Here is a 22,813-nt window from a genome sequence, read left to right as displayed (position 1 = left end):
TGTCCCCGGAAGAGCACATCCTGAGGCCTTTGGTTTAGTCTTTTATTTGGTACAAAGGAGAAAGGGATCTGACACCAATTTAGCCTTTTGAGTGTGTGGAGCTCTGCCCCCCTCCCCGCCCTCCGCGAGCCCTTCTTCCAAGTTTATCTCAGCCCAGAACCAAGAATTTCGTAGCCCCAAGACCCACCCAAGTAGTTATCCTCACCCCTGCCCCCTTGACATTCTTCCTCTTCTCTGTCCCTTAGAGAAAGCAGCCTTCTTTAGGGATGAAAGGCAACGCCAAGCCCAGCCCTAAATGTGGCACCCCAGGGTCACTTTAGCCACTACTGGCCGGAGTGAGGGGTGGACAGCATAGGTGTGGGGACACAGGGGAGGGGGGCGGGACAGAAGCCAGCCAGAGCGGAGAGGAAGGCTGAGCATCCAGTCAGTTTTGGTTCACGCTCCTGGGGAGCTGCCACGACACAGGAATAGGGACTGGAGCTGGCGGGGGGGGGGGGACAACAAGGAAAAGCATGGACAGAAGGGAAGTTTGGGGAAATAAAGGACAAGCTTGGCCTTGTTCAGTGTCTGGTGATGTGGAGGGGAGGTGTGGGTGAAGCACCAGCAAGGGCCCCGTTCATCCCCAAGGCTCGGCCAATGGCCGGCTTGGCTTTGTGACTCCAAAACTTGTAAAGGAGGGGTTTGGGGTCAGAAGAGAAAAACTGAATAGAGGTCTGTGCTGTGGATTTTACTTGGGGGCTGGTGGCATGACCAGAGTTGTCTCCTCTGACCAAGTTCTAGATGTTTCTCGACATCCTGCCAGCACAGGGGAGGGTGACTCTTGGAAGGTCAGCCCCACTGCCCACTGTCCTCCCAGAATTGGGCCTTTGCATTCGGGCCCGGGCCCCTGGCCTTCAGAGCTCCTCGTGGACCCGCTCTTGGTCTTCGTCTGACTTCAGCTTGAGCTCCTCCACAGTGATCTTGCCATCCTGGTTGCGGTCCTGGTTCTGGAACATGTCTGCTATGGTTTTCTCCGGGTCCTGCCCAGGCATGAGGCGTCCTTTGCCTTCACTGACTTGAGCCTTGATGAAGGTGGAGAACTCCTCCAGGGGGACCTCGCCATCCTTGTTGAGGTCCAGGCCTTCAAACAGGTTGGCAGGAGGGTCCTCGTGCCACACAAACAGGTAGCCTGTGGGCAGCCCCTCTTCCCGGGACACCAGCTCCACCGCAAACAGGAGCACCGCACTACCAGGGACACCCCGGGCTGCAGGCGGGGAGGGAGAAGAGAAGGAAGGCCTTGCCATTGGGCCCAGGTCTGGCCCGACTCGCAGCCTGCCCTGGGTGCTCCCCAGCCCAGAGGCCTCCGTTTCCCATGTTGGGCACATGGGATGTTTGCAGAACCCTTGGGAAGGCTTCCTGCACCCCTCTCGCCAGCCACCAAGGCCAGTCGGCCCCTCACCTCCGCTCTCTCCGTGGGCCAGGTGCGGGGGCACCACGAGCTGCCGCCTCTCTCCCACGCACATGCCCTGCAGGCCCTTGTCCAGGCCTTCGATCACCTTGTTGGCCCCCAGAGTAGCCTCCTGGGGGTCGCCATAGTCGTGGGAGGAGAAGAGCTTGGTGCCATCCAGCAGGGAGCAGTTGTAATGGTAGCGAACGAAGTCCCCGGGTTTGGCCGTCTCATTGCAGGTCTCCGGGGGCGGGGACAGAATCTTGATTTCCACCGGGTCCCCAGGGTTGTGGAAGTCAATGACGTGGACGTCGAAGATCAGCACAGCGGAGCCAGGGATCTTGTCTCCAGTCCCGTTCTCCCCGTAGGCCAGGTGCGGGGGGATGGTGATCCTCCGGCGCTCCCCCATGCAGGCGCCCTGCAGCCCCTGGTCCATCCCGGGGATGATGTAACCCTGCCCCACATAGGTGTTGTAGGTGTGGTTGCGGGAGTAGCTGTAAGACAAGGCAGGGAGGGCCAGCAAGGGGTCAAAGGGGTCCCTGGCCCTTCCCGGCAGCTCAGAGCCAACCGCCCCCGGTTGCTGCTGGGGGGCCACCCCAGATCCTGCCTCAGCCTCTTCCACCTTCCTCCCAGCCCCCACCTTCCCTCCTCAGGAGTCCCCCGGACCTGGAATCAAAGAGGGTGCCGTCCATCAGCGAGCCGTTGTAGTGGTAACGCATGAAGTCTCCAGCCACAGCTCTCCGGATGCAGCCAGGAGGTAGCTCCAGCGTCTCCAGCTGGACGGTGTCCTTGGGGTTATGGACGTCAATCAGCAGCACGTGGAAGACCAGGGAGGCCTGCGGGGGGATCACAGTCCCTGGGGAAGGGATAGGCTTGAACCATACAAGTGGAGAGCAAAGCAGGGCTCCTCCTCCACTCAGGAAGGCCCATGTGAGCACCCTGCAAAAAGGTGCTAATTCTGCTCTCCAGAGACCCTTCCCTACCCTCAGCAGCCCTGTTTCTTGCCCCCCCTGTGAGGTGTGAGCTGGATCTTCCCCAAGGCCATCACCAGCCCATACCAAATGCGTGTGTGAATCAGAATAAAGCACCCTTTCTTAGTGAGATCATCACCAAGATAGAGTTCATCTCTGATTTGCCTCCTTGGCTGAGTGCCCTTGTGCAGTACACAACCTGAACAACTGTATGTGGCAGCCCTCTTCTGGGGAATCTCCGAGTCCCTGTCTGCCCTCACCATAGCCTTTCTCGCCATAGGCCAGGAATGGCGGGATGATGATCTTCCTCCTCTCTCCAGGACACATGCCCAGCAGCCCCTGATCCATGCCCTTGATCAGCCAGCCCGAGCCGACGTAGGTGTCATAAGTACCACCCCTACTGTAGCTGCAGAGAATGAGGCAGAGGTGATGTTGCGGAGATGAGAGAGGCAGGAAGGGCCCCGGACACCCTCCCCATCATACCACGGTCCCCAGGGCCCCAGGACTCCCTCCAGCCCTTACCTGGTGTCAAAGGCGGTGCCATCCAGCAATGTGCCGTTGTAGTGGTAGCGGACAAAGTCGCTGTCCTGGACCGTGCGGGGGCAGTGGGCTGGGTGCAGCAAGGTGCTCACCTGCACGGTGTCTGCCTTGTTCCACACATCCAGCAGGACCACATCGAAGTAGAGGGTGGCATCCGGGGGAATGAGCCCCGCTGTGAGAGTCCGGCAGCCCCAGCTCATGTTTGGTGCAGCCTCCAGGACCCCTCAGCGCGCCACAGTCCCCGGGGCCCCGGGACTCCCTCTAGCCTTACCTGGTATCAAAGCTGGTGCCGTGTTTGCCACAGTCCCAGCGTGGCGGGTTGAATGGACATTTGAACGTCCCGCTCGGCCACCCGCTCCACCGCCCCTAGGTCCCCTTCTCCCCAGTCAAGCTTTGATTCTACCCAGGGCCCTGTCATTTCCTTTCCTCCCACTCCAGGGGCAGGAGACTGAAACTCTAGTCCCAGACATGCCCCGACTCACGCTGCATGTGCAGTGTGACCTTGGGCAAGTCACTCTCCCACTCTGAGCTTCAGGTTTTTGGACCTGGGGCCCTTGATTCTGCTTCCTGGTCTCCTCCATCCCCACGCCTGGGCCCCACCCCTTCTCACCCACACCGATGCTGCCATAGCCCAGGTGGGGGGGCACGATGAGGCGTCGCCGCTCGTTGACACACATGCCCATGAGGCCCCGGTCCATGCCAGTGATGAGGCGCCCCACGCCCACCACGATGGCCACTAAGGTGCTTCGGTCATAGCTGCGGGAGGGAGGAAACAGATGGGCCACGGCGGCCTCTGGGGGCCACATACACACGCAGGGGCACGCACACACTCAGTCCCCCTCCCGCTACACAGGTGTGCATCTACATGCTCCTGTCTCCTCTTCAAGCCTCCCTCCCCACTCAAGAGGAGGGGCTGTTACACAGGGAAGCCCCCGAGGGAGGCCAGGGGCTTTTATTTGCCTGGGACCGGGGTGGGGGAGTGCAGGGGGGCGGGGGTCTGCCCAGGGCTCTGTGCTACTAAGATCTGTGAGCAGCTGCGGAGGGCGAAGTATGGCACCAAGGGGCCGAGGACCACTGAGCTTGTACGATGGGCCAGATGAAATCCTCGGCCTTGTACATGCGCCACCTTATTGCGTTCTGTGAAGTGGGCGTTAGCGTTTTCCTTTTGCTCATGACAACGATTGGGACAAGAGACTAGCTGACTTGCCCAAGGTCACACGGCTAACACGTGGTCAACTGACCTCTGTGTTTGGGCCACCACACCATCAATTTCCCAGGAAAGGAGGGGGTAGCAGGGCTCCCTGAGAATAGGGATTGGTTTCCAATTTTGGAAAGCCCTGTTTTAAAATTGCCGTGGCCTTTGTTTTTTTACTTTTATTTTTTTTATTGAAGTATAATTGACGTACAAGATGATATTAGTTTCAGGTGTACAACCTCGTGATTCGACATTCACATACATTACGAGAAGATCGGAATAATAAATCTAGTCAGCATCTGTCACCACACAAAGTTAATTCAATACTGTCATCTGTGCTCCCCATACTTTCCCGTGATTGATTTATTTTATAATTGGAAGTTTGTACCTCTTGACTTTTATTTGCTTTTACTTACAGTTTTCAGAAGTTAAGGGAGGATGGGAGATTTTTATTTTATTTTTTTACTTATTTATTTTTAAGATTCCACTTATTTATTTGACAGAGAGAGAGAGAGCACAAGCAAGCTGAGTGGCAGGCAGAGGGAGAAGAAGCAGGATCCTCACTGAGCTCGATCCCAGGACCCTGGGATCATGACCTGAGCTGAAGGCAGGCACTTAACCGACTGAACCACCCAGGCGACCCTGGAGATTTTTATTTAAAAAAAATTTTTAAATCACTTTTTTTTTTTAAGTTTATTTATTTTTTTTGAGTAATCTCTACCTCCAATGTGGGGTTCGAACTCATGACCCCAAGATCAAGAGTTGTATGCTCTTCCAACTGAGCCAGCCAGGTGCCCCGAGATTTTTATTTTGATCAAAGGGGTTAAGAACCATGGGTTAGGAAAGTTTTCCAAGCTCAGCACTGCATGAACTGGGGCCAGCTAGGCTCCCAGAGTCCCACCAAGGAAGTCATCCCCTGCTCCCCAGCCCTCCCTGACTTGGGCTGTACTCCTGGCCACAGGCCATACCTCATTCTGCCCACTGAGCTGCTTCCTTTACAGTGCTGTTGTGAGGGCCGAAGCCTGCACAAAATTTCTACCAGTTAAAAACAGAGCACCCAGGGGCGGCTGGGTGGCTCAGTCGTTAAGCATCTGCCTTCGGCTCAGGTCATGATCCTGGGGTCCTGGGATCGAGCCCCTCATCGGGCTCCCTGCTTGGCGGGAAGCCTTCTTCTCCCTCTCCCTCTCCCCCTGCTTGTGTTCCCTCTCTTGCTGTCTCTCTCTCTCTCTCTCTGTCAAACAAATAAATAAAATCTTAAAAAAAAACAACAACACAGAGCACCCAGTCCTCCCCACAGTCAAGGCTAATAGGCCCTCAACTGGCTTTCGGTTTGGCAGGCACTGCGCGAAGTTCGCTTTCATTCATCATCTTACTTGAGCCCTGTTATCAGCCTTAGGAAGGGAGGACTTAATTTTCCAGATTGTTTTTAACCTCCATTTTTCAGATTAGGAACATGAAGCTTAAAGTGGCAAAATTCCTTGTCCATGGTCACAGGCTGGATTGGAACCCAGTGTCTTGGACTCTGGAGTTCATGTTCTTACCCAACATACTGCCTGCCTTCCAAAGCCAAGGCCACTAACTTCCCGTGGGCTGAGTTGTGTGTTTTGGGAAGGGGTCTAAGAGGGACTGGCTTCTTGGGCTGTGGTACGTGCCTGGGACCTGAGGTTGAACCAGGTTGCTATGCAGTCCTGCCCTGCCTCCACCAACAAAAGTGACTTGCCAGAGCAGACCAAAGGCCTGATCAGACCAGAAACCCATCTCTCAAACCCCAAGGCTGGCAAGATGGGCGACAGCCCTGGCCTGGTAGAGCTAAGATGGAGGAAGGTGGGGGTGCAGGGAGACCCGGAGAGAGAGGTAAGAGAACCCTCCGAGGAGCCCAGGGGGTCAATGTCCGGCCATATGACACGTAGACAGATAGGATCCCCACACAGAGCTATGCCCTACACTCCTGGATCCATCCTGCTGTCTTATTACAATGCTCCCTCGGCTTTACTATGCTAGCTTCTCCTAATCCCCACCGCCTCCAAAAAGGTTCGACTGCCTGTTCTCTGGTTACAAAGGCACTAGACCCTGGGGCTGGAACCAGAAGGGATTCAGGCTGCGTAGAAAGGGTGGGGGTCCCAGACTGAGACCCCTGGAGGATTCACATGCAGCAGGGGCCATGCCCTTCCCCCCAACACTGGGGACCAGAACCTCCTCCCTGCCAGGACTTTAAGTAAAGCACCCATAAGTAAACAGAGCAGTTCACCTTGATCATCAAACACTTTGGGGGAAATGGGGAGCTTGCTGTAAAAGAAACTGGGGTCCTTTGAGAGGTGAGGGTTTGAAATCCAGGGCAAGGATGTCTTTGGGAAGATGGATGTCTGGGAGTCCCCATCCCCAAGGTGCTGTGTTAGGGCTTAGAAGACCATGGAGTAGGGGATACAGACACAGCCTAAGGGGCTACAAGGGATCCCCAGGATTAAGAGAGCCCGGCCCCAAGGGGAGTGGCGAGTCTGGGGGCACCCAACCCATTACCTCGAGTCAAACTTCTTGCCATCCTCGAAAGTGCCGTTGTAGTGGTAGCGCACAAAATCCCCCATCTGCACTTCCCGGGGACAGACCCTGGGGATGTGGTACCTCTCGATGACTACATCTTCCAGGGGGCCCCCGGCCGGACTGGCACGGCCCAGCCCCCTCCCCACGGCCTGCACCAGCAGCAGCAGCAACTGCAGCAGGGGGAGCCCGAGGAAGGTGTGGCTCGGGGACACCGCGCGGAACATGGTGTCTGGAGCTGCGACCGCCGGCAGTGAGGACGAGCGAGGGAGTCGCCGCCGCCAACCTTCTTCCCCCCTCCTCCCGGAGCAGGCTCCCCCCCTTCCTGTCCTCCGTCCCCACCCCCGCCCTGGCGGGTCCACGTGGAATGGGGGAAGGGGAGACGGAGCTGGCGCGGGGCGGGGGGCGGGAGACGGAGGGTGGGATAGGAGGAGGGGGCGAGGCTGAGCGTTGGAGTCACAGGAATGCACCACAAAGAACTGCAGCTTCCCCCCTCCCGCTCCCCCGGGGCTCGGCGTCCAGGGGCCCGGCCAGGGAGGGAGGTTCGGGAAAGCCGAGAAGTCGGAGCTGACTCCCATTTAAAAAAAAGTTCAGAGTCTTTTTTCCGGAGCCCCCGGGTCCTAAAGCCGGGCTGAAGCATCCCTTGCTTCTTTCGCTGGCACCCCCCAAATCTAGGCCTCTCCAGGTGGCTGGTGGGGCTCCAGAATCTTGGTATTCCCCCAGCCCCACACCCCCCACTGTCCCAGGGATGGCCTCTCCAGGGACGAGCTGCGGCGGCTCGGAAAAGCCGGGCCGCCAAGCCTCTCCCGCGCGGGGGTGGAGATGGGTGTGCGGCGGCGAGGGTGCTGTGTGCGGGGTGAAGCCAGGTGTGCGCCTCCCCGTAGCGGACCGGGGCGGGGGGTGGGGGGGCGGGGAGGGGACACTAGGAGTGACTTCATCGGGGCTAGGGGCGGAGAAGAAGCAGAAGGGACCCTGTAATGGAAAGAAGACCGGGTGCCAGGGTTTAGGCAGAGTGGAGGAGGCGGCGCTCCCTCAGTTTCTTGATCTTAAAGTGGGGGACTGTCCTTGCGTGGGGTGGGGCTTCGCGGGCTCCCATCCCTGCGGGAAGCGTTCCTCCACCCACTTACCATCCGTCAAGCGGAAGACCCCCAAGAGCAGGAGGTCGGCCAACGTAGGGGACTCAGGACACCACTGGGCCCTCTGCCCCTCGGGGGAGCTGACCCAGACCGCGACCCGCTTTCCTGCTCCCCCCGCCCCGGTGCCCGGCGCTAAGACCCAGCGGGCGCGCCCGCCCGGCCCCGGCTCCCGCCGCCCGGCCGGCCCTGACGCCTGCTCCGCCCGGGAGAGCCGGCCCGCGCGGCGCGGCCATGGGGCGGGCGGCGTGGGGGCTGCTGTGGCTGCTGCTGGGCAGCGCCGCGGCGCAGTACGAAAAGTACAGCTTCCGGGGCTTCCCGCCCGAGGACCTGATGCCCCTGGCCGCGGCCTACGGGCACGCGCTCGAGCAGTACGAGGGGGAGAGCTGGCGCGAGAGCGCGCGCTACCTCGAGGCGGCGCTGCGGCTGCACCGGCTGCTGCGGGACAGCGAGGCCTTCTGCCACGCCAACTGCAGCGGCCCCGCGCCGCCCGCGGCCTCGCCCTCGGCGCCCGCGCTCGGTGCCGACGGCGGCCGCGGCGGCGACGAGTGGGCCCGCGAGCTGCAGCTCTTCGGCCACGTCCTGGAACGCGCCGCCTGCCTGCGGCGCTGCAAGCGGACGCTGCCCGCCTTCCAGGTGCCCTACCCGCCGCGGCAGCTGCTGCGCGACTTCCAGAGCCGCCTGCCCTACCAGTACCTGCACTACGCGCTGTTCAAGGTGGGCCCCCGCCGCGCCCCCCCAGCCCCGCCGCGCCCCTCGTCCCGCCGCGCCCCCCCAGCCCCGCCGCGCCCCAAGTCCCACAGCCTCCCTCGCCTCGCCTCCCCCACCAACCATGCCCCCCCCCCGCCCCCAGCCGGGGTGCCTCTCACCCCCGGCGCCCCTGCCCTGCCTCGCCCCCGGAGCCCGGCTGGGACGCGTGGCTCGGAGCCGGCGTCGGGTTCTGTCCGGTCGGGAGCAGAGTCGCTCGCACAACCCGGGACAGCCCAGGCCGCGCGTGCGCTCCGGGCTGCAGGCTCTGGCCCTTCCGACCCCTCTGTCCCCGCCGCACAGGCTAACCGGCTGGAGAAGGCGGCAGCCGCGGCCTACACCTTCCTCCAGAGGAACCCGAAGCACGAGCTAACCGCCAAGTATCTCAGCTACTACCGGGGGCTGCTAGACGCCGCCGACGAGCCGCTCACAGACTTGGAGGCGCAGCCCTACGAGGTGGGGTAGAGGGGTAGGGCAGGCCCTGAGGCTTGTAGAGGAGGGGAGGTGTTGGGGCGTCTCCCTGACCCCTACCTGCTCCCCTCCAGGCCGTGTTCCTCAGGGCCGTGAAGCTCTACAACAGCGGGGACTTCCGCAGCAGCACGGAGGACATGGAGCGCGCCCTGGCCGAGTACCTGGCCGTCTTTGCCCGGTGTCTGGCCGGCTGCGAGGGGGCCCACGAGCAGGTGGACTTCAAGGATTTCTACCCGGCCATAGCAGGTATTCCCCGGTCCCTGCAGACCCATGTGGACGTCCTTCTCACCCACAGGGCCCTGCTTCCCAGAACGCCTAAGGCCCCTTAATACAAGTATGCCTCCCGTACACTTTGATGAAGCATGGAGGAAGTTCTTGGGTGGTGGACCGGAGTAAGGTGTTAACCCGCTCCGGGAGCCTTCAGTCCTCTGAGAGGGACAGGCCACGGTGCTGACTGGCCCAGGTGTGGGCAAGAAGGGTACAGAGAGGTGGTGACATCCCCAAAGGATCTGGGGACATTGGGTTCACAGGCCTTCCAGGCAGAGGGCAAAGGTGCCAAGGTGGTGTGTGCAGAAGGCAGTTTGTGGCCAGAAATCACACCTAGTCTGGGGATCCCTAACTGTGGGGTCCCTCAGCAGGGGGGGCACAGAGGACTGTCCTGAGCTTCTCTATCTAGGCTTCAGTCCCACCTCCAAACCTCATCTGCCTCAGAATGCCCCGGCTCCCTCGGGTTTTGGGGGGGGGGGGTGAGTCGAGGGGGTGATAAGTCCGCCCAGGCTGCCCCGGCCCGGTCGTCCTTAGCACTGCCCTTAGTATGCTGAGCGCAGTCTTCACCAGCATTACCTCCTGTGATCGCACAGGCTGGCTGGGCACCAGCTCCTCACCACTGCCTCCCACCCCCTAGATCTCTTTGCAGAGTCCCTGCAGTGCAAGGTGGACTGTGAGGCCAACTTGACCCCCAACGTGGGGGGCTATTTCGTGGAGAAGTTCGTGGCTACCATGTATCACTACCTGCAGTTTGCCTACTACAAGTGTGAGCCTCCTAGGGGGCTTGGGATGGGGGGCAGGGGGGAGAGAGAGCACTGTACTGGGAGCGTCAGAGTCGTGGCGAGCCGTTCCTCGGAAGTGAGGACCCTGGGTGACGGGAGGGAAGGCTGGGGCTGGCGGGCAGGTGAGAGGGTGGGAAGGAACAGAGAGCAGCCTTAGGAGAATTCAGGGACCTCTTGGGTAAATGACTGGGTAGCCAACAACTGCACAGCGCTTCACAGTTTACACACCCCTGCCACGTCTGTTTATCTCACCTGATGCTTTCACCAGCCCGCCTCCCCCCGGCAGCTGACATGAATGGACCCATTTTTCAGATGAGAAACTGAGGCTCATACAGCGCAATGGGGCCATTAGTCACATGGCTAATGATAAGTAGCACCAGGACTTATGGCTCTTCTTGTCTGGGGGAGACCCTGAGCATCAGCTGGGGCTGGGATGGATGATCTCCAGTGTTCCTGCAATGCTAAGATGCCAAGATTCGTATGGAGGCTGGAGTCAGAGTGGAGGAGCTGAGGACCAAGGAGCCAGGAGACCCTTCATGGGTCCAGTTGGCAGAGCGGTTGAGGGCCAGGCTGCTGGGCTCTCATTCCCCAGTGCCATTGTTCTCCAGCTGTGTCAGCTTGAGAAATCTACCTAACCTCTCGGTGCCTTGGGTCTCTTGTCTATAAAATGGGGATGATAATAATGGTGAGGCTTAAATGAATTGCATGGGCCTGGCACATGGCAAGTTTCCAGTACATTCTAGCTTGCATTATTATTTGGGTGCGGTGAGGTGGCCAAAAGATCTTATGAGAGGCAGCTGGGGAGCCAGGAGCACTGGACTGAGCTGGGAGATAGGGATGGCCTAGGAAGGCATTGTCCCTGGAGGTGGGGAGGTGCCAGGACTAGTCCACTCCTGTCCTGCCCGCAGTGAACGACGTGCGCCAGGCCGCCCACAGTGCCGCCAGCTACATGCTCTTCGACCCCGGGGACAGCGTCATGCAGCAGAACCTGGTGTACTACCGCTTCCACCGGGCTCGCTGGGGCCTGGAGGAGGAGGACTTCCAGCCCCGGGAGGTGGGCACTGCCTTTGGAGGCACTCTCGGTTGGATAAAAAAAAATCCTGGCTTCTTTGGAAGGCAGGATGCGAAGGGAAGAGAAAGACTGTGGGTTGTGGTTGGAGTCCTGGGTTCAAAGCCAGCCCCACCAGCTGAATGGGCCTGGGAACATTACTGACCCTTTCTGAATATGTGGTCTCACCTGCAAAATGGGAGTGGTACCACCTCCTGGGACAGCACAGAGCCCGGGCTGTGGGAGGCCCAAAATACCTGTCCATCCCCGCCTGCTCCCTGCCCCACCCTGGTCACTCTCACCGCTGGCCTTTGCCCTTCTTCCCCAGGGACCCCCTAGCTTGGACCAACTAAGGAACCCCTGGGAATCTAGGGCAAGACTGGCAGTCATGGGGCACATGGTGCCACCCTCGATTTCCTTATGTGTGGCAGACATTGCTAATGGATTAGGGAACTCTTTCTAATAGAGCCCTCAGAATCCTCCTTAACCCAGGCACTCCAAGCAGCTGTGATTTTTTTCCACCAGCATGTGACCTGATACCTGTTCCCTGCTCTTTGAGCTGAAAAAGGGTGGGAGGACCCAGATCCTAACAATGTGGCTCCTCCCCCACCTGGCAGCAGGGTCTGGCTTACCCCACGTTCCTCCCCTCCTCTCAGGAGGCCATGCTCTACCACAACCAGACCACTGAGCTTCGGGAGCTGCTGGAGTTTGCACATATGTACCTGCAGTCAGATGATGAGGTAAGCGACCCCCTGCTCTCTAGGCTGGGCCATGATGGAGACCTCTGATCTTCTTCCAGGGGGCCACTGTGCCAAAGCTCGGCCCCACCTCCTGGCACTCAACTACTGTGAAGCAGGAGAGATTCACTATCCCTCATCAATACCCGCCCTTCTCTCCCCGCTCAGTGTTCTTGTGCTCCCCTTCTCTATGTGTCTTGCCCAATAACTCTCCAGCCCAGCTCAAGGGGCAGCTCCTCCAGGAAGCCCTCCCTGCATGCCCTGGCTCTGTCTTCTGGGCTTGCAGTGCCAGTTCTGACCCTCTGCCTCCCCGGACCTGGAGTGATTTGCAGCCCTGGTCCCTCTCCCCCCCCCCGCCCAGCCCCCTTCTCTGTCCAGTCTCCCAGAGGGTTGTGCTCTGGGACGGGGAACCAGGTTATTCCCAGCTTTCCCACAGCACCTGCCACAGAGCTGGTGTGGGGAAACGGAGTTTGAATGAACCAGCGAATGAATGAATGCAGGATGCCAGGAAAGAAGGACTACAGTGTGGTACCTTGATTCTGAATGAGGGTTTGAGAGTCTGAATTTCAGTGAGGTGTTGTGCTCAGTGCTAATTTATTCATTACCCCCTTCGTTCACTCACCCATGCCCCTCCTTGTCACATATGGGCGCAGGGGGTACACCATTTGCACCCTGGCTTTGGCAACAGCCTGACTTGGCCTCGCCACTTACCGGGTGGGCAGCCTCCAGGCAAGTCTTAGGTAGCTCTCGAACTTCCGTTCCTGCATCTCAAATTCGGAGGATGATGCCCACGTCACACCATTGTGGTGGCAATGAAATGAGATCGAGTGTGGAAAGCACTTAGTACAGATGCTCAGTGAATGGTGCTGTTTTGATTACTGTTATTCATGGCCTGCTGTTTGCCAGACACTGTGGGGGCCCGGGGCAAGTTGATGAAAGGCAGAGTCCTTTTTCCAAGCAGCTCACAGTCTAGTGGGGAAGGCACGTGCTCAGGAGAGGTCAGCCCGGGCCAGCAGAGGAGGGCTCTAGGTCCAACAGGGCTCATTGGCCAGGGTCGCATCCTGGAGCTGACGCCTGGCGTCGGTGAGGTCAAAAAGAGCGGTCCAGGCATTACCCAGGCACGGGGTGGTGCGGGGGGAGGTAATCATGTTCCTGGCCAGGAAACTGCATGAGCACACACTACGTGGACTAGCAGCATTTGCTAGGGAATTCATACTTGGCGAGGGAACGCCTAGCTGACATTCACTCTCTGCTGGGGGAGCATCGGCCCTGGGAGCGGCAGTTTGGGAGTGGGACCTTGTGGGAGAAACCCTCAGATCAGTCCCTGGTGGGATCTTGAGACTGGGGAAGGAGGGGCTTTGGGGGCTGAGATGGGATGGGGGTGCTCATCCAGGAAGGGAGCCCGTCTGGGTTTGCACGTGCTGTGCCTCATTTCCCTCCCCACCCTGGGGCTGCTCTAGATGGAGCTTGAAGAGACAGTGCCTCCCGTGGAGCCCAAGGACCCGCCCTCCGACACCGAGTTCGAGGGGGAGGGGGACTACGAGGAGGGCATCTATGCTGACTGGTGGCAGGAGCCGGATGCCAAGGGTGACGAGGCAGAGGCCGGTCAGTGACTCCAGTGCTGGAGGGCGGGGCTGCCACCCTGGGTGGAGGTTGGCCACAGAAGGATCCTTGTACTGCACGGCAGAGGCAGTTGGGGTGTGGGGACCTCTCCTCTGGGGGTTTCTAGCCTGTTAGCCAACCCTGTCCCACCTTGTGTGTGAGGGGGTGGCATCCTCTCTGGAGCTGGGACCCCGCTGAGACCTGCCCCAGGGAACCTCGTTCCTGCCTGCCCCTATGCCCCCAGGACAGCGCCCAGATGCTTGTTGGGAGCAGATGCGGGGCTAACCCGGGGCTCCCTCCTTTCCCTTCCAGAGCTGGAGCCTGAACTAGCATGAGAGGGCCACCCTTGCACCCCTCAAGAGCTGGGGAAGCCTGAGCCCAGTGGTACCGCCCTCACCAGCCTGTGCAGCAGCAAGAACTATTTATTAAAAATGTACAACGGACATAGCTGACCAGGCCCCATCCCATCCCACCTGTGAGCGCTGCTCCCCAGGTCTCAGGGTCTCTGGGCCACAGGATGGTGGTGCTCCAGCGGCTGACGGCCCCCTCCTCCCCGGTGCTCTCCTCAGCTGGGCAGTCTCCTGGAGGAGAAGGTTCCTGCTCCTCCAAGCTGGGTCTCAGCCTGGATTTCAGAGACAGCAGAGGGGCCGCTGATGTTACGAGGAGCACTCGAGAGTCCAGTGGTTCCTGGCTCACTGGCAGTGGGTGCTCAATAAATGTTTCTTGTCGAATGAATTGCAGTACCTGGGGTCTGGTCTCCCCTGGGCTGAGGGTGCGGGTCGTTCCCTCCCTCCGCGTCCATCTCCCCTCCTGTGTAAATATGGGGTGGGCAAGGGGGCGGGCACAGTTTGGCCTCAGGAGACCTGGGCGGGTTTTTTTAGAGCAGAGGGCAGTTGCAGATCCGCCCGCCAGGGGGCGTGAGCACGCAGTTCCTTCTGCAGCCGCTGGAAGGCGGTTTCAGATTTCTAAGATGGGATGTCCTATATTTTCCTGGTTCAGCATTGCTTCCCTCGGGGAGTGTGGTGAGCATGCGGAGGGGGGCTAAGGATATTTCCGGTTGTTACTTTCTAGGCATTTCCTGAGCCAGGTTCTCGAGGGGCTGAGCAAGCATTCCCTGCCCTGCTCTCTGCCCCTTCTCCCATTCTTCGGCAGAGGTTGGGGCTCCATCTCAGCAGCCAGAGGGGCCCTAGGCATACAGTTTGATAACGAGACCTCGTGGTGGCAGTGGGACTGCCAGATCCTCCTGCCCAGTCTTCCATCAGCTCTAGGGGGCAGAGAGTCTGGAGGTGCAGAGGTGAGGGTAATGCCAGGTGGCTACTGTTCAGTGCCGTGATGCACCCGTGTCCTCCCCCGTGTTCCACGGGGGGAGGGGGGGGACTCTCTGGAGAGGGACCCTGGGCCAGGACGAGGCAGGTAACAGTTCTGCCCGACTCCCCAGGTTTCAGGCCTCCCAGGGGGCAGGGTGGTGTAGGAGGCTTCTCTTCCTATCCGAGGGTGGAGCGGATGCTGGGAAGCCCGCACCCCTGCCCTCCCCACAGACGTGCCAGGTGACCTGGCCTGGGCCCTCCCCCTCTCTGTGCCCAGGAGGACTCTCTGCCTCACCCCAAACCCCTCCCCTGGGTCTCTGGTGGGGACGAGGACAGGGAGGCCAGAGTCAGTCTGCAGCAGGGCTGGGTCAAGGCTGAGGGCACCGGTGACCTCATTCCCTTTCTCCCATAGGTGGGTCCGCAGCGGTAGCGTCTCGCAGGTGCCAGGGCCCCACCCCACCCCACCCCTTCCTAGCTGCTGTGTTGTCAGCTTCCACTGACGCCCCGCCCCGTTTCTGGGAGGGGCTGGGGAGCTGGGATGTGCCCGAGCGTGCCTGCTGTGAGTAGGAGCTTTGGAATCTGGACAGCTGGGTGGGTGAGTCTGACAGGGTGTGTGTGCAGGAGCAAGAAGGTCTGGGTGCGTGTGTCGGAGAATGTCTGTGGCAGTTGCACGGGTGGCCGAGCATGGTTTTGCACGTGGCTCCATGACCACGCAGGCTTTCGTGAATGTGTTTCTGGAGGGGTTCGCTCACTCAGCACGTATTTATTGAGCACCTAGTATGTGCTAAGCACACTGTAGGTGCGGGCATACAATAGTGGGCAAAGCAGGCCAAGCACCTGCCTTCGTGGAGCTTGCGTCCCAGCAGAGAGACCTCCAATAAACAATAAATGTTGGGTTTTTTTAAGAGGATTTTATTTATTTATTAGAGAGAGCACAGGAACAGTGGGGAGGGGCAGAGGGAGAGGGAGAAGCAGACTCCCCGCTGAGCAGGGAGCCCGATGTGGGGCTGGATCCCAGGACCCTGGGATCATGACCTGAGCCGAAGGCAGATGCTTAACTGACTGAGCCACCTAGGTGCCCCGACAATAAATGTTATAATAAATTACATGGTTAGTCTGATAAATCAGACAGAAAAATAGAGCTGGGGAGGAGGGACGGGGAGAGCTGAGGGGATGCCATTTCAGAAGCGTGTGGTGTGTGTCTAAGTGTGCAGCTGAGAGGCGTCTCTGGGTGTGTGTGTGAGGGGGGGTATCCCCCGGGGGCGGAACACCAGCCCCGGCCTGGGCCCTCTCCCCACGGGCAGGCCCTCGCCCAGGCCCTGCAGCCCCGTGTCCCTTACTCAGCTCTTCTCTTCTAGGCAGCCACCACCACCCTCCCCCCTCCCTGATACCAGCGTCTCCCCAGTGCCAGGCCAGGTCCCCAAACCGGTGAGACCGAGTCCCAGCGTGGGCCCTCCAGCCCATTCTCCCAACCCCACCCACTGCAGACACCCTTGCCTCCTCCACTTCTCTCACCTGGTCCCTCCATACCCCGCCCCCCAACCCCACCCAGCACCTCATCAGTCATAGCATCTGTAGGATAATGGGTAGAAGGTTAGGGAAGGCCTAAAGACTGGGGATGGCAACCTCACACAATGGGGCCAGGCTCAGAAGCCACAGAGATGCCCGGACCCAGAAAGACCCCATCCTGAAGCAAGCTTCACTACTACAGTATACCGAGTACCTACCACACGCTGGGCACTTGGTCTTAAACATTCTTGTGACATAGGCCTCAGTTGCCTTCTGCTCCAGGTGAGGCTGAGGAATGAGAAGCAACTTGTCCCAGGTTCCTCACATTGGTGACTGAGCTGGGTTTGAAACTCTTCTCCCCCAAATCAATGCTGCTCAGAGAAAGGAGAGAAAGGTGCTGGCTTTGGGGCTAGATGTGTGGACAGAGCCCCCACATTGCCGCAGCCTACTGAGGGAGGCAAAGAGTTCTAGAAGGGAGGGAGGAGGGGTGCCTGGGTGGCTCGGTCGTTAAGCGTCTGCCTTCTGCTCGAGTCATGCTCCCAGGGTCTGGGGATCGAGCCCCACATCGGGCTCTCTGCTTGGCGGGAAGCCTGCTTCTCCCTCTCCCACTCCCCTTGCTTGTGTTCCCTCTCTCACTGTCTCTCTCTCTCTGTCAAATAAATAAATAAAATCTTTAAAAAAAAAAAAAGAAGAAGGGAGGGAAGAAGGGGGTAGGGAGGGGAAGGAAGAGCAGGCAGTCAGGTTCTGCATCTCGGCCCCATTCCAGAGCCTGCCCTCCCCCGCCTCCCGCCATTGTCCGCTCCGTGGAATTGGGCCCATGTTAGGGAGCCTGGGGACAGACTTGCCGGGGTCACTTACCAGCACCTTCTTTTTTTTTTTTTTTTTAAAGATTTTATTTATTTATTTGAGAGAGAGAGAATGAGAGACAGAGAGCATGAGAGGGAGGAGGGTCGCAGGGAGAAGCAGACTCCCTGCCGAGCAGGGAGCCCGATGCGGGACTCGATCCCGGGACTCCAGGATCATGACCTGAGCTGAAGGCAGTCACTTAACCAACTGAGCCACCCAGGCGCCCCACCAGCACCTTCTTGAATCCTGAGAAGTGATGGCCAGTGGAGGGGGAAAGTCCTACAGGCTCTTCCAAAATTCCAGTAAATTCTAATGGAAGAAATCCCCCCTTAGGTTTGAGCAGTAGTTCTTAAAGTCTCACCCTGGTGTTCCCCTTCTCCAGGAGAGTAGGGTCTCCCCTGGGGACAGAGAGGGACCCCTTCACTGGGTCAGAAGGCTGTGTCCAGTTGGCACCGACGCCCGCAGCATAACCTGACTGCAGAAGTTCTAGCAGCTGCAGGGCCCACGCCCCCTGCCGCTTCCCCATTCTGGGGTCTTCATCCAGCTCTCCCACTCCTCCCCAAGGACAGCCCCGGCAGATGGCCCCACCTTCATGGATGGGGAAACTGAGGCCCAGAGAGTGCAGAAGGCTGGCTTAGCCCCAAAATGACTCAGGGATTAGGTGGGAGTATGTGGGGGCCTGGAACTGCCCACCAGAGCCAGCCCCAGGCCGACCTGTGGACGCATCACCTGTAATCACCACCTGCCTGGGTCCCACTTGGCGCCAGGGCACCCGGATAGCATCTCTTCTGTCCCCCAAACAGCCGTTGGGGTGGGAGCACCTCTCACAACCCATGACTCAGGTGGGGAAACTGAGGTAAGGGGGAGAACGTGCCTGCTTTTTTACCGGCCCCTCCCCACACACATATACTTAATCCTCTCAATCTGGGGAAGAACTCACTAAGGTAAGTCACTCCCAATGAAGAGTCAAGGAGAACTTGACATTTTCCATTTGGGTCACCTTTGTCATCTCTCCTTTTAGGAGAGGAGTGGGATATTACGTTCTTAGAGTACAGTAAAGAGTAGCCACATGAGATGCCTGCCTTTTCCCTTGACCCCTTGGCTCAATCCTGGTGGCCTTCCTGGAGGGAGCTAGGAAGGAGAGCAGTTCAGCCAGTCTGAGTGGCAAGTCTGGCCTCTCTCCCTGGCCCTGGTGGGTGTAGGGAGCAGGGGGCCTTTTAGAGACCTCACAGCCATGAAGGACATTCCATTAAAAGCTTTTGGGTGGGCGCCTGACTGGCTTAAATGGAGGACAAGGTGACTCGATCTCTGGGTTGTAAATCTGAGCCCCACATTGCATGTAGAGATTACTCAAAAGTAAAATCTTAAAAAAAAATAAAAGCTTTTGGTATCTCCAAATGAGGTTATGCTCGTAGTTACAGAGACACGGGGATAGGAATGAAGTCAGAAAATGCTTGTCTCATGACTTTAACCTTTAGTACAATTATTTTGACAAACCTGGTTGGTGGTGGTGGTTGTGGGTTTTTGCCTTTTTTTTTTTTGGTAATCCATTGGTATCCTCAAAAATGGAAATGTCCCAGGCCTTGGGGCGCCCCCCCCCCATAAGCACACACACATTTCGGATGGACCTGGCCTCTCTCCAGCACCCTCCGCGTGGCCCTGGCCAGGCTTCACCCGGCCCCACGCCCCCTGCTCCTCCCCTCACCACTTCCGGGTGCTCTGCCAGGGCCATAAATTATCCATGAGCTCGAAGTTGGCTGTTGCTTTCAACTCAGGGCTGAGGTGACGATGAAATATTCAGGGATCTCAACTCTCAAATTCCCTGGTGGCCGCAGGATGGGACTGGGGAACAAGGGATTCACGTAGCAGGGCGGGGGGCGGAGGAGGGGGGCTCCAGGCCCGGGAGGTGGGGGAAAGGTCCCTATGACATCCAGGACTGTGGCTCTGGGTGGTGCCCTCTTGGTGCGGAGGCTTGCGCGGCAGTGAGCAGAGGTGACCGATTTCCACCCCTGGGGAGGGCCGGCCAGCCCAGCAAGGCCCCAGTGGCCCCCCAGCCCTGGCTCTCAAATCCCGAAGTTTTCCTCCCGAAGTCCCAACACGAGGTGACTTCCCACAAAATTGGTTCTCCTCTCCCCCTAACACATACACCGCACCCCACCTTTGCTGAGATAGAAAAGACCTAGATTGGTGAGACCGGTGGGCTGGGGGGGGGGGGGGCGGGGAAGGCAGGAGACAAGGTTCAAGTCTCAGGCCTGCCAGGAATTTGCTTGTGTGACCTTGGGGACGTTCCTTTCCTGGTTCTAGCCTCAGTTTCCCCATATATACAAGGAAGGACTCTGATTGATGTTTCTTCTTCCTTTTCCCAAGGACTCTCCACAGGTGCGGGAGAAATCCTGTCATCGGGTTGTGCGTGTGTGCACACGCGTGCAAGCATTCTCACGCTTGCACACGCGTGTGCCAGGGGAGGGGCAGCCTCTCCGTGGGAAGGGCACCTGTCAGGGTAGGCATCTCTCCAGGATTGTTGGGAGCAGGAGGGGCAGGCGGGCTGGCAGGTGGGTGGGGCCTCAGCTGCGTCAGCCTGTTCCAGGCCAGGAGCAGCAAGAGGGGTGACTCAGGTGGCAGGGTTCCCCCTGCTGCTTCCCCCCACCCAAACTCTCAGCAGGGGGAGGGGATTGCTCAGAAAACCAGGGGGACAGAGCTCAAGAATACAGTCCCAATGCTTGGAGCCCGTCCTGTTGAGTTCCTGAAATTCTGGAATCGCACCTTGTTGGGGGGTTGGGGTAGGTAAGGGGGTACCTACTGGGGGATCGTCATGCTCTGGAGAGGTCCTGACCCTCTTCCAGCCTCTCCCTATCCACCACCACCTCCAGCCCCTGGTATCTCCCCCTGGCCTGTGCTATTTCTGGCTGTCCTATCTCTGTTTTCTTGTCTCCCTGTTTTCTTTTTGACATTCCATCCCCGCCCACACGCCTTGCAGTGAAGTGTCTTGGGAGCTACCTCTATAATTAAGAGCCCTCCCCTGGCCGGCTGGGCACGCACCCTCAGGACCAGGCTGTGGCCATCTGTCTCTGGCCTCCAGGCTCCTCCCCCCTGACAGAGGGCAGCACAAAAAGCAGGAGCACCCCCCCCCACACACACACACAGGGCCCTTGCACGATCCTGTATGCTCCTACTCCCAGCAAGGCCTGGCCCCGCTCCCGCCAGGAGAGCTTGGGAGCCAGAGGCCCTTCTGCAGCCATCTCCCCAGCCCCGAAGGGATCCCACTGAGCAATCCCCCCACCCCGACACCCGCAGGCAGGGGCCAGAGTGCAAATGGAGGCCCGCATACAGAGATCTAAGTTGGGCACAAATCAAGCCAACAAACTGTTAAGTAAGGTGTACCTTGACAAGTATACCCCTACAGCGACCTGAAGGGCCAGGATGGAACTGAGAGTTCTGATTCCTTCTCAGAGCACAGCAGCCTGGGGTAACTGTTCCCTGACCCCCAGTGCCTGGGCCATCTCCCCTTCCCTTTGCACCCCTGGCTCCCCACTCACTAGCACATGACCAAGGGCTTCCAGCATGTGTGTGTGGATACCCCAGCAGCATGTCCTCTGTGTCCATCCCTCCCCCATCCCTGCCCCTGTCACCCCTTGGACCAAGTGTGCACGTAACACGCATGCTGCTTCTGTCCATTCTCAGGAGAAAGAGCCAGAACAAGAGAACTACAGGCCACCCAAGCAGGGTCAGCTCTGGGCAGGGAATTCCGGTTTCTCGTCCGTCCAGAGTGTGGTCTCAAAGGGGAGAGGGATGAACACTGTGTAGGCTCCTCCCCTTGTTCCTGTGTGGAGGGGTGCTGTCCCTCGCCCCCCCCACGGGAGGACCAGGGCTGAGGCCCCTTCCCCACGCCTGTGGATGGCTCTGCCCCAGGGCTGAGAGAAGGCCGGCGCTCAAGATGCCCTTCGCTCTGTGCATTGCCTGATTCCAGTCTGCTCCTCCAGGAGTAACTTGCAATTGTCTGTGTTTTTCCTGCTGTGGAAAGGCAGCGTCATCAGCCTGAAGTTTAGCCACCCATCTGTTCACCCCATCTTCTTCTATAAGATTTTTAAAAAAAATTCAGGGAGCCTGCTGTGGGGCTCGATCCCAGGACCCCGAGTTCATGACCTGCTGAAGTCAGCTGCTTAACCGACTGAGCCACCCAGGTGCCCCCCATCTTCTTTTGTAGAGGTGGCCATCCCTGCGGCCACCTTGGGTCAGAGGAGGGAAGAAGGGTGTGTGTGTGTGTGTGTGTGTGTGTGTGTGTGTGTGTGCTGGGGGAGAGTGCTGACGTGCCCAGTGTTTGTATGTGTGAATCTAGGCCCGTCAGTGTATATCCCGGAGGTATGAGTGCAGATGGTTGTGTGTGTGGCTTTTGCACATCTAAATCCCTGACAGAGAGGGGGCCGAGATGGAAGACAACAGCATCTGTCCCAGCTCCTTATATGGCCCAGAGGCCTGCGGAGGATGAGCTGAGGAGAGCGGCCTGGCTGTTGTTCACCTTCCTCCAGGGAAGCACCTCCCTGGCCCCCACCCTCCCAACTCCCCCACCCCAACATTGGACCCTCATCATACCCCTCTTTGCTGGTAACTTCCACCTCTGGGGAAGTTTGGGATGAGCCCCTTGATGCCCTTTCCTTCTTTGCTCTGAGAACCCAGACAGCTGCAAGGTTGCATTAACCATTTGTGTTCTTCATGGCCCAAGGACTCTGCTTCCACTGAGCTCTGGGCAAGAGAAATGAGCTTAAAATTCAGGAATACGAAGTGAAGCTAGACATAAGGAACTTACAATAAAAGGAGACAAGGGTATTCATATAATATCTGGAGACTCTCCTTTCCCGGAGATTTGTCAAACAGAGAAACCCCTGCCTTGAAAGGCTTGGAGGAAGGGGACTGGGTAAGATGTTCCTGTGGCCTGTCCTTCAAGTTCAAGCTACCGGGGAGTCTGTGGCCACAGAGACTCTCATCCCTGTCCCTAGGCACCTCCTCGCCCCTTGAGACCAAATCCTCTACACAGGCAGCTCATTGTAGTAAACATCATTTTCTGATTCTTTTCTGTATCCTACAGATGAATCCTCAGTGCCTGGCAGGCACACAGTAGGTGCTTAATAAATGTGCCAAAAATCCCTTGATCTGGGAGGAGTCACAGCTCTTATTCCAGTCTTTCCTGCTGCTGTGGGTGGTACCTCCACCCAGTCCCAGCCTGATGCTTAGCTGTGGGGCCAGCATGTTGCAGCTTGTTCCAGGCTGACATGCAGGGAACATTCTGGGAAGATACACACACACAGACACAGAGGCTTTATTCTGAAGCCCTATTTGTGCCCCCCTTCTCCACCAGGTTCTTCCACCTCTCTGTCATCAACCAGCCTGTATGCAGAGAGAGGAAGACAGGAAGGAAAGAGTGAAGTCAGGCTCCAGTCTGGGAAGTATGTGTGTCTATGGGCAGGGCTGGGGGTGGGGAAATGGGCAGGGGATGGGGAGAGTAGGGAGAGGGAGGAAGTGAAACCCTAGGGCTGGGAGCTCTATTCCTCCTAAGCTGAGGGCTGGCCACTGTACAGCCTGGCTGGGGGTTGGGGGGAGCAGGTGGAGGGGTGGGCAAGGATAAGGTAGGGAGGAAGATACTCAGAAAAGCAAGAGGAGGGGGAGTCAAGGAAACTAAGTGAAGGGCAGTGGCCCTGGCAT

At 58.6% G+C, this 22,813-nt stretch overlaps 2 protein-coding genes across 3 annotated transcripts; one reads left to right on the top strand and one right to left on the bottom strand.

The window, feature by feature from the left end:
- Nucleotides 1–693: 693 nt before the first annotated feature.
- FKBP10 (FKBP prolyl isomerase 10) lies at nt 694–6,953 on the bottom strand. 2 transcript variants are annotated; one of them, XM_035027100.1, is made up of 7 exons: nt 6,650–6,953; nt 3,548–3,693; nt 2,920–3,109; nt 2,658–2,803; nt 2,093–2,282; nt 1,439–1,920; nt 694–1,243 (listed from the first exon to the last, which is right to left on the bottom strand). In XM_035027100.1, exons 1-7 carry the CDS (start codon nt 6,892–6,894, stop codon nt 894–896), a joined length of 1,749 nt encoding a protein of 582 aa, XP_034882991.1. In that variant the 5' UTR covers nt 6,895–6,953; the 3' UTR covers nt 694–893. The 2 variants fall into 2 exon arrangements, with proteins under 2 accessions (XP_034882991.1, XP_034882993.1); XM_035027102.1 differs by having other exon boundaries at nt 949–1,079.
- Nucleotides 6,954–7,986: 1,033 nt separating this feature from the next.
- Nucleotides 7,987–14,194, top strand: P3H4 (prolyl 3-hydroxylase family member 4 (inactive)). Its single transcript, XM_035027098.1, has 8 exons — nt 7,987–8,517; nt 8,851–9,003; nt 9,093–9,264; nt 9,923–10,051; nt 10,976–11,121; nt 11,772–11,855; nt 13,313–13,457; nt 13,767–14,194. Exons 1-8 carry the CDS (start codon nt 8,035–8,037, stop codon nt 13,787–13,789), a joined length of 1,335 nt encoding a protein of 444 aa, XP_034882989.1. The 5' UTR covers nt 7,987–8,034; the 3' UTR covers nt 13,790–14,194.
- Nucleotides 14,195–22,813: the final 8,619 nt, after the last annotated feature.

Source organism: Mirounga leonina, unplaced genomic scaffold (assembly GCF_011800145.1).
Source record: "Mirounga leonina isolate KUSES-001 unplaced genomic scaffold, KU_Mleo_1.0 Mir_200, whole genome shotgun sequence".
Lineage (NCBI taxonomy): Eukaryota > Metazoa > Chordata > Mammalia > Carnivora > Phocidae > Mirounga > Mirounga leonina.
This window is presented reverse-complemented; position numbering and strand designations above follow the sequence as displayed.